General features: G+C 39.0%; 1 protein-coding gene across 1 annotated transcript in view; it reads left to right on the plus strand.

Moving 5' to 3' along the window:
- TMEM117 (transmembrane protein 117) overlaps positions 1–21180 on the plus strand; it is a 585912-nt gene that overhangs the window by 96194 nt on the left and 468538 nt on the right. Inside the window, exon 3 of the mRNA XM_040233808.1 lies at positions 4568–4700. Within this exon, the coding sequence (XP_040089742.1) occupies positions 4568–4700 (133 nt within the window). The remainder of the gene's footprint in view (positions 1–4567; positions 4701–21180) is intronic.

Consider the following 21180-nt stretch of genomic DNA (forward strand, 5'->3'; position numbering starts at 1 on the left):
AGTATCCTTTGCTTCAGTAGAACATTTTCCACATTCTTCTCTCAGTTATAATTCACTTTCCCCCTGACTTTCAGATTTGTCCTTTGCTTTTCTTGTACAGGCCAAGAAACCAGATGAGGTAACCAAATCTCCCATATTTGCTCCATTTAGAGTTTTAGCTGGGGTAATGTTTCTGTTAGCCTGGTTTCCAAATGAAATCTAAAGTGCTATTTTAATAACAGAAAGGGATGAGGGAAAATTAGTTAAATCTTAAAACATGGTTTCTTCCTATGCTCAGAAGCCTGTGTGAGAGCTATTGTCTCTCCCTAGAGAGATATTTTCCAGATGGGAATATACATATTTTCCCCATAGCTTTGACATATCATCAAAAAGAAATATTTTATCTCGTGAGAAATTTTATTGTAAGATTTCAGACCTACCCTATTTTATTTGTAGTTCCTATATGTGCATCATCTTCTTTCTCATTATTTGGATAAACTTTCTCTTAGGAGAAACCAGGATGGCCTGTGTTTATTTTTTCTTTTTCTTTTTTTAAAATCTTCCTCACCTTTCAGGATACTAGTGCTCTCAGTTCTCTTCATCATAAATCAAAATATTTATCTGGCCTATTTATGATGCCAGTAATTTTTACTTTAGTATTCATCTTAATACATTTTCCTCCTTGAAGTATTTGCATTTTAACATTTTTGTCTTTTTTTATTGAAGTGTGGTTGATGTAGAGTATTATATGTTATAGGTATAAAATGGAGTGTTTCACAATGTTTAAAGGTTATACTCCACTTATGGATGTTATAAAATGTTGGGTATATTCCCTGTGTTGTACAGTATATCCTGTAGCTTATTTTATACATAATAGTTTGTACCTCTTAATCCCTATTTTGCCCCTCCCATTTCCTTCTCCTCACTGGTAACTACTGGTTTGTTCTCTCTATCTGTGGGTCTGCTTTTTTCATTGTTATTATGTTTACTAGGTTGTTTTATTTTTTAGACTCTACATATAACTGATATCATATAGTATTTATCTTTTGGTCTAACTTTTATTTAGTGTAATACCCTCCCAGTTCATCCATGTTATTGCAAGTGGCAAAATTTCACTCTTCATTCTAGCCTTATTCCTGTGTGTGTGTGTGTGTGTGTGTGTGTATTCATATGTTGATGGACACTTAGGTGTTTTCCATATCTTAACAATTGCAAATAATGTTACTATGAACACTGGGATTCACGTATGTTTTTGAATTAGTGTTTTTTGGCTCATTTGGTTATATACCCAGGAGTGGAATTGGTGAGTCAAATGGTACTTCTATTTTTAGTTTTTTGAGAAACCTCCATACTGTTTTCCCTAGTGGCTGTACCAGTTTACATTCCCACCAGTAGTGTAAAGGGGTTCCCTTTTCTCCACATCCCTGCCAACACTTGTAATTTGTCTTCTTTTTAATAATAGCCGTTGTGATAGATGTGAGATGATATCATTTTAGTTTTGACTTGCATTTCCCTGATGATAAATGATACTGAGCAATTTTTCATGTGTCTGTTGGCTATCTGCATGTCTTCTTTGGAAAAATATCTGTTCAGGTGTTCTGCCTGTTTTTTAATCAGGTTATTTATTTATTTATTTTTGATGTCCACTTGTTTGAGCTGTTTATGTATTTTGGATATTAACTCATTGTCAGTCATATCATTTGCAAATGTTTTCTCCCAAGTTGTCATTTTGTTTTGTTGGTGGTTACCTTTGGCTCAGTCAGTTAAGATTCCACCTGTAATACAGGAGATCTGGATTCGATCCCTGGGTCTGGAAGATCCCCTGAAGAAGGAAACAGCAACCCACTCCAGTATTCTGGCCTGGGAAATCCCAGGGACATAGGAGCCTAATAGGCTATGGGGTCACAAGAGTCAGACACGACATAGTGACTGCACCACCACCACCTTTTATCTGTGCAAAAGCTTTTAACTTTAATTAGGTCCCATTTTTTATTTTTGCTTTTATTTCCTTCACTTTAAGAGACAGATCCAAAATTGCTACAGTTTTAGTCAAACAGTATTCTGCCTGTGCTTTCCTTTAGGAGTTTTATGGTTTTCAGCTCCACATATTGATCTTTAATCCATTTTGAGTTTATTTTTGTGTATGGTGTTAGGGAGTGTTCTAATTTCATTCTGTTATGTGTAGCTATCCAGTTTTCCAAGCACCACTTATTGAAGAGACTGTCTTTTCTCCATTGTGTGTTCTTGCCTGCTTTGCCATAGATTAATACACCATTCTTTCCATTTTTAGTAATTACCTTTGTAAATGAATATTAGGCATGATTAGAAATCATGTTTTGCTGAGAACCACACTGACTCCATAACACATGTACAAGCTACCAGACCCCACACACCCCACACACTTGTGCACCAGCCTCTATGTGGAATGGATATTTTAGGTATGAGTAAGGCCAATGAAAGGCAATGACAAAGAATGCTCAAACTACCACACAATTGCACTCATCTCACATGCTAGTAAAGTAATGCTCAAAATTCTCCAAGCCAGGCTTCAGCAATATGTGAACCATGAACTTCCTGATGTTCAAGCTGGTTTTAGAAAAGGCAGAGGAACCAGAGATCAAATTGCCACCATCTGCTGGATCATGGAAAAAGCAAGAGAGTTCCAGAAAAACATCTATTTCTGCTTTATCGACTATGCCAAAGCCTTTGACTGTGTAGATCACAATAAACTGTGGAAAATTCTAAGAGAGATGGGAATACCAGACCACCTGACCTGCCTCTTGAGAAATCTGTATGCAGGTCAGGAAGCAACAGTTAGAACTGGACATGGAACAACAGACTGGTTCCAAATAGGAAAAGGAATACGTCAAGGCTGAATATTGTCACCCTGCTTATTTAACTTCTATGCAGAGTACATCATGAGAAACGCTTGACTGGAAGAAGCACAAGCTGGAATCAAGATTGCCGGGAGAAATATCAATAACCTCAGATATGCAGATGACACCGCCCTTATGGCAGAAACTGAAGAGGAACTAAAGAGCCTCTTGATGAAAGTGAAAGAGGAGAGTGAAAAAGTTGGCTTAAAGCTCAACATTCAGAAAACGAAGATCATGGCATCCGGTCCCATCACTTCATGGGAAATAGATGGGGAAACAGTGGAAACAGTGTCAGACTTTATTTTTTTGGGCTCCAAAATCACTGCAGATGGTGACTGCAGCCATGAAATTAAAAGACACTTACTCCTTGGAAGAAAAGTTATGACCAACCTAGATAGCATATTCAAAAGCAGAGATATTACTTTGCCAACAAAGATCCGTCTAGTCAAAGCTATGGTTTTTCCAATAGTCATGTATGGATGTGAGAGTTGGACTGTGAAGAAGGCTGAGCGCCAAAGAATTGATGTGTTTGAACTGTGGTGTTGGAGAAGACTCTTGAGAGTCTCTTGGACTGCAAGGAGATCAGTCCATTCTGAAGGAGATCAGCCCTGGGATTTCTTTGGAGGGAATGATGCTGAAGCTGAAACTCCAGTACTTTGGCCACCTCATGCGAAGAGTTGACTCATTGGAAAAGACTCTGATGCTGGAAGGGATTGGGGGCAGGAGGAGAAGGGGACGATAGAGGATGAGATGGCTGGATGGCATCACTGACTCGATGGACTTGAGTCTGAGTGAACTCCGGGAGTTGGGGATGGACAGGGAGGCCCGGCGTGCTGCGATTCATGGGGTCGCAAAGAGTCGGACACGACTGAGTGACTGAACTGAACTGAAGGCTATAAGGAGAAGGCAATGGCACCCCACTCCAGTACTCTTGCCTGGAAAATCCCATGGACGGAGGAGCCTCGTAGGCTGCAGTCCATGGGGTCACTAAGAATCGGACATGATTGAGCAACTTCACTTTCACTTTTCACTTTCATGCATTGGAGAAAGAAATGGCAACCCACTCCAGTGTTCTTGCCTGGAGAATCCCAGGAACGGAGGAGTCTGGTAGACCGCCATCTATGGAGTCGCACAGAGTTGGACACAACTGAAGCGACTTAGCAGCAGCAGCAGCAAGGCTAATAAGCCTTCTGACTCTTATGATAGAGACTTCATTTTTACTGTTCACATTTTCATGTACTTTATCATAAGTGTAGTTTGCCTATCATCTGACCAGTCTGGGAATGGGCCTGTGGGAACAAAAGGGAATTAAGAATTTATGCAACATCTTTACCATTTGCCTTACTTAAGTAGTTTCAGTAAATGAACCAAAAACATATTTCTGAAATAAAAAATATAAGGTAAGTGTTCTAATTAATCTTATTTTTATGCTAGCATAATGAGTGCTCTCTGTACACTAGATTTTCATGCTAGTATTTGCTCTAGGATGATGAGGTGGAGATTGTCTTGGACTTCATCATTTTTTACAAAAGAGCAATAAGGACCTTAGGTAGTTTCTCCTGTAAGACAATTGATAGGGGCAAAGACTTCAGAATAATAGTGAGATAAAAGAAATTAACTAGTGAGATAAAAGAAATTAACTAAAATAAAACAATGGTGTATGTATTTTGAGTTGCAATGTACACTGATATCCAATAATAATTATATTGCAGGTCAGTTGCTCCGGTTAAAAATGTTTCGTGAGGATCATGGATCGTGGATGACAATGTTCTTCAGCACAATTCTCTTTCTCTTCATCTTTTCTCACATATACAACACGATTCTTCTAATGGATGGGACAATGGGGTAGGTTATCTTTCCCCTTTCTCCTGTGGTGAGTGTTATATTTGAAACTCATAAGAATTCAATAATTTTTTAGTTTGTAGTAGCCTGAATCTTTATTCAAATATTCTATCTTAAAAAATATTTATGAATTTTTCTTACGTAAGACATTTAGAGTCTTTTCTCCAAGAAGCTTATAGCATTTTACAATACTTGTACTGTGTTCCTTATTCTTTAGGCCTTCTCTTGAGGTGGTCTGAGAGCAGGCAGTAATCTTAATATAGTGACAGAGTATGAGAATCAGGAAATCTTGACTTGTTTATATTCACACAATCAGTAGAACTGTGCTGAAATGAAGGTCTCCACGTTTACAATTTCACTGCTCTACAATACATGGCTAAAAAAAAGTTTTTTATACTGGTGGCATTTTTTTTTTTTTTTAACTCTCTGGCAGTTCCAACAGAGAGACCTTTGTTATAAATGGGCCATTTTAAAAGTGGGCCACCCTGTATTAAGTCCAGGGTTGTAATCTATACTTATCAAATCACTAATCAAATCACCATGACATGAAGATGTGCTAACAAGTAGACTGTAGATTTTTTAAAACTTCTCCAGTTATTGGTTTGTTCTTTTTAAGTTTTAAGGGCATGATACAAGGAAAATGGCTTAATTTACAGCGTTAAAAATTAGATTAGCGACAATAAGAAACCACCTTAGATATTTGTTGTGCACTGAAACAGTTCCTAAGGAAAGTTTTGATCTATTCCCCCCAATAGATTGGAAAGCCAGCTAATACCCTTTTCTTCTAAATGCAGTAAAAGCACTTCTGTCGACCAGTTCTATAGTGCAATTGTTTTGATGTTATGTATGGATTTTAGCCACCACTCTTCAATGCTGAGAGGGATAGCTCAATTAAAACTTTATTAGTTTTTCCCCTCACCATTAAAGGAGATGAATAGTCAAGGAAAAGCAGATATTTCACAAGATTTATACTTTAGTCCGTACTCACAAGTGGTAAATTCAATAATGTGATTGTTTAATAGATCAAACATTCAGGCTTTAGGAAGCTATTAAAACCCATTTTCTGTTAGTTATTTCTTCGGCTTCAAATGATACCATCCATACTGGGTCTATTTTTAAATAGTGGAGTTGCAGATTCTAACCCATGGCTAGTCAGAATAAGCCTCAGCCTTAGAGCAGTACCTGTGTAATGAAACAGGTAATGGTGTTCTTGGAATTACCTAACACAGTTGAAAGTCTCTGAATGGATACATGTATATGTATGGCTGAGTCCCTTAACTATTCTCCTGAAACTATCACAATAGTGTTAGTTAATTGGCTATACCCCAATACAAAATAAGTTTTAAAAAAAAGGCTCAAGAGAATTGTGTATTCTCACCCCTGGGACCAGAAGTGGAGAGGATCCATGTAAAACTCTTTCTAAGCTGTTGCTGGAAATAAAGTATTAAATACCATTTGTATGTAAAATATATCCTTTGCTTAGAAGTTGACTTTTCATTTGATTCTACTCTTTTTTTTTTTTAAAATGGAACTAAATGAGGTCTGTGATAATCAGAAGTGCTTATTTTGAAGAAAGAAGCAGATTTAAAAGTAATAAATGCAGCAATGCAGATTCCCTGGCACATTGTAAAGCACTCCGTAGCTAATAATAAAGCTAATTTTAGTGAGAGCTAGCAAGAATTGACCACTCAGTAACAGACCTGAATTGTTTCAGACCTCACAAGGCTCCTCTGAAATAGGTATTTCTATTATCTCCATTTTACAGATCAAGAAACTGAGGACCAGAGAGGTTTCATCACTCAAGCAATAATAGAGAAGGTGTTGAGCCATTAACTAGTGAATTCTAGTAATATAGCCTGCCCTAAGGTTAGCACACCTTTGAGGGATGGTTGATTCTGTTGCTCCAACACCATATGGAACCTTTCTTTGTATTTTTATCATTCAAACTGAATTTGAAAATTGAAAGAAGTAGTAGGTATGTGCAGGGAGAGAATAGTTTAGAATTTTTTATATGTATCTATCTTAAGTAAAATGGAAGGTGATTGTCTTTTATTCTCAGATTAAATATAGTATTTCATATTTTTCTGTAATTCTTGAACTCTTCACCAATAGGCTGCATCTTTGTTGAAAAGGATCTTTTCTTGAGAGGACATTTTTAATGGTACCACTGAAAAAGAAGTTCAACCACAGGAAAAATGGTTTATTTCTGCAGATTAAAAAATTAAATCACCATTTATAAAAGATGCATTATTAATTATTAATTATTTTGACACGTCATTTGAACTAGTGAGTGCTTTAATGTAGGACTGCAAACCTTGAGGAAAATCAGTTCTCAGAGTGGGTGGATACCACTGTGCCTTTGAGGTAGATGCTCCATGTTATCTGAGGCATTGCTTATCTTGTTTAAGGCAGGGAATGATGGAGCCAGAGGGTACAGGAAGGATAGCAGGCTCACAGATATCATGATTGACAGATTTTCTATCAGAGGATTGCTGGTGGTAGAGAGGAATTCAGGATTCTTTACCCTGTATCTGATTTACATTGAGGATTCCTATGTGTACTGGTCTTTAGATCTTTCTAGGAATATTGGTTTAGAACCATTCCAAAGAGGACTTTAGGGATTTTCTATGAAGGCTAAACTTTTGTTGATATAGTTTAGAACTCCTTTCTAGAACAGAAGCTGTTAGGCCTACAAAGAGTGAATTTAGGATTTAAGATAGGAAAAAAAGATGTTTCGCTAGAATGATTTGCTTTTTTCCTCCTCCCCCCACCCCAATTTCAGAGTTGATTATAAATTTAGGCTCACCAGAGTCCCTTGATCCCTTGTTACCAAGAACAAAATCGCTAGATTTATCTGATCAGAACTTCAATAGTTTTAGCCACAGCTTACTTGATAAGAGTCAAGTTGCCTGCTCCTAGAGTTCTCATTGCAATGAATTCCCTGAGGTATATACTCACTCATGGCTTCAGCTGCCTGTGGGGAGCTAAGCTGAGAGGCAATGAGATGAAGGGGGTAAGAGGAGAGTTAGAGATGGGCTAAGGGGACGAGGTTCAGACAATCCCTATTCCTCTTATCTTTGATTCTGCTTCCACTGCTCCATACCTCCTGCCACCAAAGTGATGCTGTCATAACCTCTTTATTCTTTAAGTCACCAAGATGAAACTAAGTTCATCTTCCATTAATGTGTGATTTTGTAGGTGAGGGTTCTGCTGCAGAGAAGGCTCTCAGCCTGGGCAGAGTTTTACATCTAGACATTTTATAAACAATTTTCTTTTTACAAGGTGGCCGACTAGCTAACCTGAAACCTCTCCTCCTAAAAGACGTTTAGAGATGCTTAAAAATACAGTACAGCCTTAGACTTTTCCCCCTCTCATTTCATATTATTTGTTTATTTTTATTTTTTATATGTGATTAACACTGACTGATTGTAGTATAGTTGGTGGGTAATATTATATCAGTTTCAGATGTACTGCCTAAATGATTTGGCATTTGCATACATTATGAAATGATCACCATGATAAGTCTAGTAACATCTGTCCCCATATAGAGTTATTACAGTATTATTGACTGTATTCCTTATGCTTTATATTACATACTTGTGACTTATTTATTTTATAACTGGAAGTTTGAACCTCTTATCTCCTTCATCTATTTCAATCCCATCACCTCCCTCCCCTCTGACAAATACCTATTGTTTTCTCTGTATCTGTAACTGTCTTCATTTTATTTTCTTGTGTCTTTGTTTCGTTTTTTAGATTGCACATAAAAGTGAGATCATAGAGTGATTTTCTTTCTCTGACTCATTTCCCTTAGAGCAATACCCTCTAGATCCATCCATTTTGTTGCAGTGGCAAACTTCCATTTATTTTATTAAGATTAATACTCCATTGTATATGTAATACCACATCTTCTTTATCCATTCATATATGGATGGATATTTAGGTTCTTTCCATATATTGGCTATTATCAATAATGTTGGGCAATGAATATAGGGGTGCATGCTGCTGCTGCTGCTAAGTCACTTCAGTCATGTCCGACTCTGTGGGACCCCATAGACGGCAGCCCACCGGGCTCCCCCGTCCCTGGGATTCTCCAGGCAAGGACGCTGGAGTGGGTTGCCATTTCCTTCTCCAGGGCATGAAAGTGAAAAGTGAATGTGAAGTCACTTAGTCGTGTCCGACTCTTAGCGACCCCATGGACTGCAGCCTTCTGGGCTCCTCTGTCCATGGGATTTTCCAGGCAAGAGTACTGGAGTGGGGTGCCATTGCCTTCTCCGATAGGGGAGCATATGTCTTTTCAAATTAGTGTTTTTATTTTGGGGTATAGATACCCAGAAGTAAAAATGCTAGATCATATGGTAGTTCTAGTTTAATTTTTTTTGAGGAACCTCCATACTGTTTTCCATTGTGGCACCAATTTATATTCCCACCAACAGTGCACAAGGGTTCCCTTTTCTTCACTTCCTCATCAACACTTGCTATTTATTGTCTTTTTCATGATAGCCATTCTGACAGGTGTGAGATGGTATCTCATTGTGGTTTTTGTGTTTCTCTGATGATTAATGATGTTGAGCATTTTTCAAGTGCCTATTGGCCATCTGTGTGTCTTTAGAGACCAAATGTGTGTTCTGGTCCTTTGCCCATTGTTAAATCTCTCTCTCTTTTTTTTTTTAATGTTGAGTGAGATGAATTCATTGTATATTTTGAATATTGATCCTTTATCATTTGACCCTATATCGTTTGCACATATCTTCTCCTGTTCAGTAGGTGGCCTTTTCATTTTGTTGATAGTTTCCTTCCGTGTACAAAAGTTTTATAGTTTGATGTAGTCCCATTTGTTTATTTTCACTTTTGTTTCCCTTGCCTGAGGAGACAGATCCAAAAAAATATTGCTAAGACTTATATAAAAGAACATACTGCCTGTGTTTTCTTCCGGGAGTTTTATGGTCTCAGGTCTTACACTTAAGTCTTTAATCCGTTTTGAGTTTTTGGTATGGTTTGGGAAAGTAGCCCTGTTTTATTTTTTTGCTTATCAGTTCAGTCGCTCAGTTGTGTCCGACTCTTTGCGACTCCATGAATTGCAGCACGCCAGGCCTCCCTGTTCATCACCATCTCCCGGAGTTCACTCAGACGCATGTCCATTGAGTCCGTAATGCCATCCAGCCATCTCATCCTCTGCCGTCCCCTTCTCCTCCTGCCCCAAATCCCTCCCAGCATCAGAGTCTTTTCCAATGAGTCAACTCTTTGCATGAGGTGGCCAAAGTACTGGAGCTTCAGCTTTAGCATCATTCCTTCCAAAGAAAACCCAGGGCTGATCTCCTTTAGAATGGACTGGTTGGATCTCCTTGCAGTCCAAGGGACTCTCAAGAGTCTTCACCACCACACTTCAAAAGCATCAATTCTTCAGTGCTCAGCTTTTTTCACAGTCCAACTCTCACATCCATACACAACCACAGGAAAAAACCATAGCCTTGACTAGACGGACCTTAGTCGGCAGAGTAATGTCTCTGCTTTTGAATATGCTATCTAGGTTGGTCATAACTTTTCTTCCAAGGAGTAAGCGTCTTTTAATTTCATGGCTGAAATCACCATCTGCAGTGATTTTGGAGCCCCCCAAAACAAAGTCTGACACTGTTTCTACTGTTTCCCCATCTATTTCCCATGAAGTGATGGGACCGGATGCCATGATCTTCGTTTTCTGAATGTCGAGCTTTAAGCCAACTTTTTCACTCTCCTCTTTCACTTTCATCAAGAGGATTTTTAGCTTCTCTTCACTTTCTGCCATAAGGGCGGTGTCATCTGCATATCTGAGGTGATTGATATTTCTCCCGGCAATCTTGATTCCAGCTTGTGTTTCTTCCAGTCCAGCGTTTCTCATGATGTACTCTGCATAGAAGTTAAATAAGCAGGGTGACAATATACAGCCTTGATGTACTCCTTTTCCTATTTGGAACCAGTCTGTTGTTCCATGTCCAGTTCTAACTGTTGTTTCCTGACCTGCATACAGATTTCTCAAGAGGCAGGTTAGGTAGTCTGGTATTCCCATCTCTTTCAGAATTTTCCATAGTTTATTGTGATCCACACAGTCAAAGGCTTTGGCATAGTCAATAAAGCAGAACTAGATGTTTTTCTGGAACTCTCTTGCTTTTTCCATGATCCAGCAGATGTTGGCAATTTGATCTCTGGTTCCTCTGCCTTTTCTAAAACCAGCTTGAACATCAGGGAGTTCATGGTTCACGTATTGCTGAAGCCTGGCTTGGAGAATTTTGAGCATTACTTTACTAGCATGTGAGATGAGTGCAACTGTGTGGTAGTTTGAGCATTCTTTGGCATTGCCTTTCTTAGGGATTGGAATGAAAACTGACCTTTTCCAGTTCTGTGGCCACTGTCGAGTTTTCCAAATTTGCTGGCATATTGAGTGGAGCACTTTCACAGCATCATCTTTCAGGATTTGAAACAGCTCAACTGGAATTCCATCACCTCACTAGCTTTGTTCATAGTGATGCTTTCTAAGGCCCACTTGACTTCACTTTCCAAGATGTCTGGCTCTAGATTAGTGATCACGTCATCATGATTATCAGGGTCATGAAGATCTTTTTTGTACAGTTCTTCCATGTATTCTTGCCACCTCTTAATATCTTCTGCTTCTGTTAGGTCCATAGCATTTCTGTCCTTTATCGAGCCCATCTTTGCATCAAATGTTCCCTTGATATCTCTAATTTTCTGGAAGAGATCTCTAGTCTTTGCCATTCTGTTGTTTTCCTCTATTTCTTTGCATTGATCGCTGAAGAAGGCTTTCTTATCTCTTCTTGCTATTCTTTGGAACTCTGCATTCAGATGCTTATATCTTTCCTTTTCTCCTTTGCTTTTCCCCTCTCTTCTTTTCACAGCTATTTGTAAGGCCTCCCCAGACAGCCATTTTGCTTTTTTGCATTTCTTTTCCATGGGGATGGTGTTGATCCCTGTCTCCTGTACAATGTCACGAACCTCCGTCCATAGTTCATCAGGCACTCTATCTATCAGAAATAGTGCCTTAAATCTATTTCTCACTTCCACTGTATAATCCATAAGGGATTTGATTGAGGTCATACCTGAATGGTCTAGCGGTTTTCCCTACTTTCTTCAATTTGAGTCTGAATTTGGCAATAAGAAGTTCATGATCTGAGACACAGTCAGCTCCTGGTCTTGTTTTTGTTGACTGTATAGAGCTTCTCCATCTTTGGCTGCATAGAATATAATCAGTCTGATTTCAGTGTTGACCATCTGGTGATGTCCATGTGTAGAGTCTTCTCTTGTGTTGTTGGAAGAGGGTGTTTGCTATGACCAGTGCATTTTCTTGCCAAAACTCTGTTAGTCTTTGCCCTGCTTCATTCCGCATTCCAAGGCCAAATTTGCCTGTTACTCCAGGTGTTTCTTGACTTCCTACTTTTGCATTCCAGTCCCCTATAATGAAAAGGACATCTTTTGTGGGTGTTAGTTCTAAAAGGTCTTGTAGGTCTTCATAAAACCGTTCAACTTCAGCTTCTTCAGCATTACTGGTTGGGGCATAGACTTGGATAACTGTGATATTGAATGGTTTGCCTTGGAGACAAACAGAGATCATTCTGTCGTTTTTGAGATTGCATCCAAGTACTGCATTTCGGACTCTTTTGTTGACCATGATGGCTACTCCATTTCTTCTGAGGGATTCCTGCCCGCAGTAGTAGATATAATGGTCATCTGAGTTAAATTCACACATTCCACCCCATTTTAGTTCGCTGATTCCTAGAATGTTGACGTTCACCCTTGCCATCTTCTGTTTGACCACTTCCAATTTGCCTTGATTCATGGACCTGACATTCCAGGTTCCTATGCAATATTGCTCTTTACAGCATCGGATCTTGCTTCTATCACCAGTCACATCCACAGCTGGGTATTGTTTTTGCTTTGGCTCCATCCCTTCATTGTTTCTGGAGTTATTTCTCCACTGATCTCCAGTAGCGTGTTGGGCACCTACTGACCTGGGGAGTTCCTCTTTCGGTATCCTATCATTTTGCCTTTTCATACTGTTCATGGGGTTCTCAAGGCAAGAATACTGAAGTGGCTTGCCATTCCCTTCTCCAGGGGACCACGCTCTGTCAGACCTCTAGAGCTGGCACACTAAGCGCAGCAGAGAGGAGCTACCCCATGTCCGAGGTCAGGGGCAATGGCCCAGTGTGCCAGGCTGTGACGGCGCAGGAATGGCTGAGAGGAGCTACCCTGTGTCTGAGGTTAGGGGCAGCAGCCGAGAGGAGCTACCCCGCATCTGAGGTCAGTGGCGGCCAGGAGGAGCTACCCCGTTTCCAAGGTCAGGGGCGGCGGCCAGGTGGAGACACCCCGCGTCAGAAGTCATGGGCGGCCGGGAGGAGACACCCCGCGTACGAGCTCAGGGGCAGCCGGGAGAAGCCACCTCGCACCTGAGGCTAGGAGCGGTGACCCTGAGGAGCCACCCCAAGCCCGAGGCCAGGGGCGGCAGCTGGGAGGAGTCACCCGCCGGAGGCCAGGGCCGGCGGCGGGGAGGAGCATCCCGAAGACTGGTGGCTGCGCAGGCGCAGGAGGGCCTAGAGGAGCTATCCCAAGTTGAAGGTCAGGAACAGAGGCGGTAAGGAGATACCCCTCATCCACTAGGACCACAGCCTTGTCTTTTTTGCTTATAGCTGTCCAGTTTTCCCCACACCCTGATAGACTCTTTATAAATGCATAGTTGAGCTTACCCAAAGATAAAGAAAAACCCTGAGGCCAATAATGAAGAAGGATCTGAACACCAAGACAGTGAGTCTATGAAGTGACACTGAGGCAGTGACTTAAGGACTTGAGTTTTAACTTTCATGTTGGGATTACAAACAAGGGACTTGGGTCGTATAAGTGAGAAACTGAAATGGAAGCCTCCACCTTAGATGGTCCTGCAAGCTGCCTCTGAGAAAAAGGGTGGGCTGGAAACATATAACCACTGGCACAGGGAGCGTCTAGGAAGTTTGATTTAGAGCAGGCCTTGGGTGGAACACCAGAAATCTTCCAAGAACTCATAGCCACAGGTGTGATTGATGGTTTTCACATACATTTTCTTTTGGATTTAGAACACCTGCCAAATCTCCCTGGCTGCTCTTTTCTCCCAGTTTGAAGTTTCTGCTTCTCTCTGGAGCACTTCCCCACCCCCAAATAACTTCCAGAATACTTCTGTTTGCTTATACAGGGCAATTTAGTTCCCACTCTTCTCAAATTGTGTCCACTTTGATTTACTGGTACTTTTCGTTTCATAACCAAAATCATACTGCTACATGTTCCAATCAAGAGAACCAGTACTCTAAGATGAATGCTGTCATTCTCAGAAACGCAGGGGCTGTGGCCATGGCATTTTGCCGTGCTTTAAAAATAGCAATTATCCTTTCTCCTTTCATTCAGCTGTGTATTTAATTAACTATCTCTTGGGAGAGAAACATGAAGATGCTCAAAGAAAAGGGGGCAGAGCAATCAACCAAGTTAAAATTAAGGTTATGTAGTAATCACATTCCACGGTGTGCTGCCTTCTTTACGTACGAGCCTGAAGCCTCAAGGCAGTGAGACACCGATAGGAGAGAAACAGGAAACCATTTTCTCCTAGAGTCAGAGGACTTGATTAAAAATGATTCCAAATAAATCTCTCTCCAATTTTTTAAATTGCTTGTGTTCATTAGGTGTGTCAAAGCCAATCTGTTAGAAATTCTCTGTGGGCAGAAATGGAGGGCTCTGCTCCCGGTCCAGATTGAGGGCCTCACTAGTAGAAACTGAGTCGTGTATGGCTGGAAAGGGTTTTCGGTGTTTGGACTCTTCAAACCCCTTTTAATGTTGTCTTTCTGAAGAGCTTCTTACTCATTGAATTTTTTTAGAATGGAAACTATTAAGCCCTAATTTAGGGAATGATTACCTGGTCTTTTCAGACCCCTCAAAGGCTAAAACATGTTGTTGTTCAGTCGCTCAGTCCGACTCTTTGCGACCCCGTGGACTGCAGCATGCCAGACTTCCCTGTCCTTCACTATCTCCCAGAGTTTGCTCAGACTCATGTCCACTGAGTTGGTGATGCCATCCAACCATCTCATCCTCTGTTGACCCTTTCTCCTCTTGCCTATATGACTATATGAACTCTTGATTATATGAACCTTTGTCTATAAAGTGATGTCTCTGCTTTTTAATATGCTATTTAGGTTTGTCATAGCTTTTCTTCCACATGTGTAATGTGTAAGAAATGAACTTGTGGGAAAGCAAAGCATTTGCACCGAGATTGAGGCTTATATATTTTGGGGCTCCAAAAATCACTGCAGATGATGACTGCAGCCATGAAATAGACATTTGCTCCACAGCATATTAAAAAGCAGAGGCATTACTTTGCCAGCAAAGGTCTGTCTAGTCAAAGCTATGGTTTTTCCAGTAGTCATGTATGGGTGTGAGAGTTGGTCTATAAAGTAAGCTGAGGACCGAAGAATTGATGCTTTTGAATTGTGTTGTTGGAGAAGACTCTTGAGAGTCCCTTGGACTGCAAGGAGATCCAACCAGTCCATCCTAAAGGAAATAAGTCCTGAATATTCATTGGAGGGACTGATACTGAAGATGAAACTCCAATACTTTGGCCACCTGATGCACAGAACTGACTTATTTGAAATGACCCTGATGCCGGGAAAGACTGAAGGCGGAAGGGGAGGACAGAGGATGAGCTGTGGATGGCATCACTGACTCTATGGACATGAGTTTTGAGTAAGCTCCAGGAATTGGTGATGGACCGGGAGGCCTGGTAGTCCATGGGGTTGCCAAGAGTTGGACATGCCTGAGTGACTGAACTGAGCTGAGAAGTGCACTAAGTCGTGTCCAACTCTTGGGACCCCATGGACTGTAGCCTGTCAGACTCTTCTGTCTATGGGATTCTCCAGGCAAGAATACTGGAATGGGTTGCCATTTCCTTAAGGCTTATATATAAAAAGATTCCAAAAAGGACCACTTGATGGCAGCAAAGGGCATGTTTTCATCACTCACTGCCTGTTTTCAATGTAGCACAAGCAGGTTTACTCCTTTGAAAAGAAGTCTCCTCCGCCTTCTGAATTTTTGAAACCTAGTGTTGCAATATTTGCCCTCTCAGTGGTTAATGGCCATTTAAAGAAATCCACATAGTAAGCTCTCTTACAAGTACCTATTTTGTGATGTGTTTGGCCCCTTTTATGTTCTAAAGCAGGTTTAAATATAGTGCATATAAACATCTCTATGAACACATACACTTCTATGTTTATGGACTTATTCTAGTGTTACAAGGATAAATATTGTGTTTAGCACTGAAGAAATGAGACACTTGACTCACTGATAAAAAATTCCTACATGATCTAGAGTAAGTGTCTGAAGAGTACATAGTATTTAGGTCAGGATATGAAGAAGCTGATGTTTTCTAGTGTTCATCATGAAGAAATGTTTTATTTTTCCTGATAGGGAACCTTTTCCAGGGGAGTTTTACAAATATTAATTAATATGTTAATATGTGTTAAGTATTACAATGACAGAATTTGAGAAATAAGACAAAGTAATTCAGGCAATTTAGAAAATGGAGGTAAGAATTAGGTGGTGGGTGTGATGACAGTGGAAGAGACTTTGTCTCTCTCTTCTATTTTCTTTCCTTACATTTTAGTAAGAACTTATCTGGAGTACTCACTGAATGAGGGTGGTGAGCACTGTCCGTGAGAGAGATGTGGTAAGAGCAGTTGGTTGAGGGGAGGCGACAGGAGAGAATATTTAAAATGGACACTATTTTAAAATCTAAGATGAATGGCTTGTATGTATAGAGGGGGCAGCAGAAGCAAGCAAGGATGAATCAGAGAAACAAGTGAGAGACTAGCCTAGACTTGTCTGTAGGTTTGCATGAAATCATTTAAGGTCTAATAATGCTTTGTATAGTACACGTGTGCAGCTGCCCGAGGCTTTTGCCTGTCACCCTCTTATCCCCCCCGCCTTTTTTTTAAGAATGATCATACTCTGGTCCATCAGGGTGTGCATACATTGCATCAGAAAAGACTCAGCTTCTGTTGCCAGGGATGTAAGTTGCAGCCCAATATGAAAAATCAGGGTGAAATTTTTTACTCCAGGCAGTACTTTTTTCTTTACTAAATTCACTATTTTTAAAACCTTCACTAAAGCTTTTAGTTTCCTTAATCAGACTTCTTTCTAGTCACCAGTAATCTAGAAGTAGGAGCCCTGCTACATGTTTTTATTGTTAAGAACTGTGGTTTTCATTTGCTTTTCAGATACAAAGTTGAAAGACCTACTGGTAGCTGCATGCTATGGAAGGAGTATTTTTGTGAGTTTGTTTATCTGTTTTGAAAGGTGATTATTTTGATAAAATGACAAGAAAAAATTTAAGTAGTCTTTAGTAATGTTAAACAATGCAGTTTTCCTATAACCTAAACTGACAAAATTATTAAGTGCAAAGCTATCCATTTAAACTGTAGTAAATGAAAAAAGGTCTCTGAGACTCCTTTCAGCAGTATGTAATAAAACATTGAATTTAGGGATGGGTAAAGGATGGAGGACTGGTGTAAGGTTGAGGAGCTGGGGTGAGGAGAAAGCCTAGCTGTACGAGGCTTTTAAGGAAGCCTGGAAGTGCTTGAATCAATAGCTGAAAAGCCTGATTGGCTACTAATATAAGGCTGAATGCAAATTCTGCTGGAGTGGTGCTTTAGATAATTTGTTGGCTTCACTCTTAATTAGGCTAAACATTGACTTGCTTGTACATTTAATTCACAATAATAGCACAATTAATTACTAAGGCTGGGAGCTAGCTGGTTGCCTGGAATGGACTGGTGAGAAGAAAAGCTGCAAATGAAGACTTGAGTCTGATCAAGAGGGCTGACCTAGGGAGGGAGGATGGTGAGAGAGACAGAAAGGGAGAAAGGGAGGGAGATTGAGAGAGAGACAGACAGATGGACTTATTTAGCCAGAGGCAGTATAGCAACAAGACTCAAGTGGCTGCTTTTAATACTATTGGTTGCACATTACTTAGTTTTGATAGTATTAATATAAAGGTAAAATAGTGCAGTGTGTCTCAGTTGTCACAGGTTTATTTCTAGTGTTGGTTAAATTGATAAAATTTTAAAACATTAATGAAAACCATACTCAATTTTGCATCCTTATTCAGTTCAGTTCAGTCACTCAGTCGTGTCCGACTCTTTGAGATCCCATGGACTGCAGCATGCCAGGCTTCCCTGTCCATCACCAACTCCTGGAGCTTATTCAAACTCATGTCCATCAAGGTGGTGATGCCATCTAGCCATCTCATCCTCTGTCGTCCCATTCTCCTCTCACTATCAGTCTTTCCCAGCATCAGGGACTTTTCCAATGAGTCAGTTCTTTGCATCAGGTGGCCAAAGTATTGGAGGTGAAGCTTCAGCATCAGTCCTTTCAATGAATATTCAGGATTCATTTCCTTTAGGATTGACTGGTTTGATCTCCTTATTATTCTGTAGGATCCTTATTACTCTAGGGGAATGCATTATCATCTGTCTAGAATTGACATTGATTTGACACACTTACCAGGTGTTCTGTGATCATTGTTCATAGTTGCTTATTTCAACTCTCTTGTCAGTTTATCAGCTTGTTATTCTTGTTGGTTTTCATTCAGTCATGTCTGACTCTTCATGACCCCATGGACTGCAGCATGCCTGGCCTCCTTGTCCCTCACCATCTCCTGGATTTTGCCCCAGTTCATGTCCATTGCATCAGTAATGCCATTCAGCCATCTCATCCTCAGCTTGTTACTGGGGAAGAATTCTGACCCAGGAATCAGATATCTGGATTGTACCCCATCTTAGCTACTTACTGGGAAAAATAACTCAAAAAAGTTAGTTTCCTTTTTTTCTTTTTAGAAATAGGTTGTTGTGACAGGGTTCTTATTATATTACTGTTATCACCTTCCTCATTATTATTATTAATATGGGGGAAATGCATGCTTCTATATTGGAGTAACAAGCTAAATTAAACATAACATTGCCCAAAATCTTGGTTGCCTTTAGTTTTGCTTGGTATAGAAAGCAATGCGGTATAGTAGAAAGAGTATGGACTTTTGTCCTGACACCCTTTAACTGTGTCACCTTAGGTAAACTTTACTTCCTGAGCCTGAGTTCCTCCAACATAAAATGGGGATATGTGTACCTACCTTTGTGTTGCTGTGACAATCAGAGATAACAAAACAATTGATGTAGTTCTTGCTATATAATGAGCTCCTGATAAATGCAAGTTGCTGTTATAATAATTGAAAACATAATACTTTATCAAATCTTTAGCTCTCATGAAATATCAGTTGTTATAATAACGGCAAGTACTTTGGTTAATATAATGAGGTGATATACTTTATGACAATGATCTTATTACATTATCAATTATAATAATTACTATCAATTTCATGAAAAATACCCAAATCAATGCTTGTCACCTGTAGGTTTTCAATAAATATTAATTTTCTATGTCACAAAACATCATACATAATCATAAACTTACTTGATTTAGAAGTGAAATCAATGCATGTAATACATAGCACCCAGCTCAAATGCTACTGGAACACATCTTTATGAATGCAATAAGCTATTCTTTTCTTTGTTTTTCATCAGTGATGCTCAAAGACCTGTCCTGATTTAAGCAGCATATTAAATGAATATTCTTACCTAATTAAAAAAATACTGTATTGCATCATTTATAATAAAAGATCAATAAAGTAAAAAAATTTGAAGAAATTAAATGGGTATTAGATTTTAACTTATATTTTGTAGCCTAATATTTTAATTATCTCTCCTTAAAAATACATATTTTAAAAGATTAGGAGGATAGTTCCCAGGTATGTTGAGAAGTGTAAAATATTCAACATCATGTGCAGTTAATAGTAAAAAATATATGTCACATATAAAATGATAGTTTTTTTAGCAAAAATTAATAGGTTTGTTTGCTTCATTTCTTCATATACTATTTTTAATGTGTAGTATGTTATTGTAATATATTTGAAAACATACATTATATATAATAGATATTCAGTATACTTATATACATATATGTGTATATATAAATGTTAATTATTAGATAATCAAATCTATTTATTAGTTAAGTCATTTACTTTTAGAGAATTTGATGTTCAAACTTTTAAAGTTAAGCACCTAAAATAATTCACTGAAGATAAAGTTATGAGTAACTACCCAGGGAAGAGAAATTGTAGCAGTATGTATGTAATGTAATTTGTAAAAGGAATCCAAATTGGAAAAGAAGAAGTAAAAGTCTCACTGTTTGCAGATGACATGATCTTCTACATAGAAAACCTTAAAAACTCCACCAGAAAATTACTAGAGCTAATCAATGGATATAGTAAAGTTGCAGGATATAAAATCAACATACAGAAATCCCTTGCAATCCTATACACTAATAATGAGAAAATAGAGAAATTAAGGAAACAATTCCATTCACCATTGCAATGGAAAGAATAAAATACTTAGGAATATATCTACCTAAAGAAACTAAAGACCTATATACAGAAAAGTATAAAACACTGGAGAAAGAAATCAGAGGACACTAATAGATGGAGAAATATACCATGTTCATGGATTGGAAGAATCAATATAGTGAAAATGAGTGTACTACACAAAGCAATCTATAGATTCAATGTAATCCCTATCAAGCTACCAGCGGTATTTTTCACAGAGCTAGAAAAAATAATTTCACAATTTGTATGGAAATACAAAATACCTTGAATAGCCAAAGCAATCTTGAGAAAGAAGAATGGAACTGGAGAAATCAACCTGCCTGACTTCAGGCTCTACTACAAAGCCACAGTCATCAAGACAGTATGGTACTGGCACAAAGACAGAAATATAGATCAATGGAACAAAATAGAAAGCCCAGAGATAAATCCACACACCTATGGACACCTTATCTTTGACAAAGGAGGCAAGAATATACAATGGAGAAAAGACAATCTCTTTAACAAGCGGTGCTGGGAAAACTGGTCAACCACTGGTAAAAGAAATGAAACTAGAACACTTTCTAACACCATACACAAAAATAAACTCAAAATGGATTAAAGATCTAAATGTAAGACCAGAAACTATAAACCTCTTAGAGGGGAACATAGGCAAAACACTCTCTGACATAAATCACAGCAGGATCCTCTATGACCCACCTCCCAGAATATTGGAAATAAAAGCAAAAATAAACAAATGGGACCTAATTAAACTTAGAAGCTTCTGCACAACAAAAGATACTATAAGCAAGGTGAAAAGACAGCCTTCTGAATGGGAGAAAATAATAGCAAATGAAGCAACTGATAAACAACTAATCTCAAAAATATACAAGCAACTCCTGCAGCTCAATCCCAGAAAAATAAACGACCCAATCAAAAAATGGGCCAAAGAACTAAATAGACATTTCTCCAAAGAAGACATACAGATGGCTAACAAAAACATGAAAAGATGCTCAA

The sequence above is a fragment of the Oryx dammah genome, unplaced genomic scaffold (assembly GCF_014754425.2).
Source record: "Oryx dammah isolate SB20612 unplaced genomic scaffold, SCBI_Odam_1.1 HiC_scaffold_29, whole genome shotgun sequence".
Taxonomy (NCBI): domain Eukaryota; kingdom Metazoa; phylum Chordata; class Mammalia; order Artiodactyla; family Bovidae; genus Oryx; species Oryx dammah.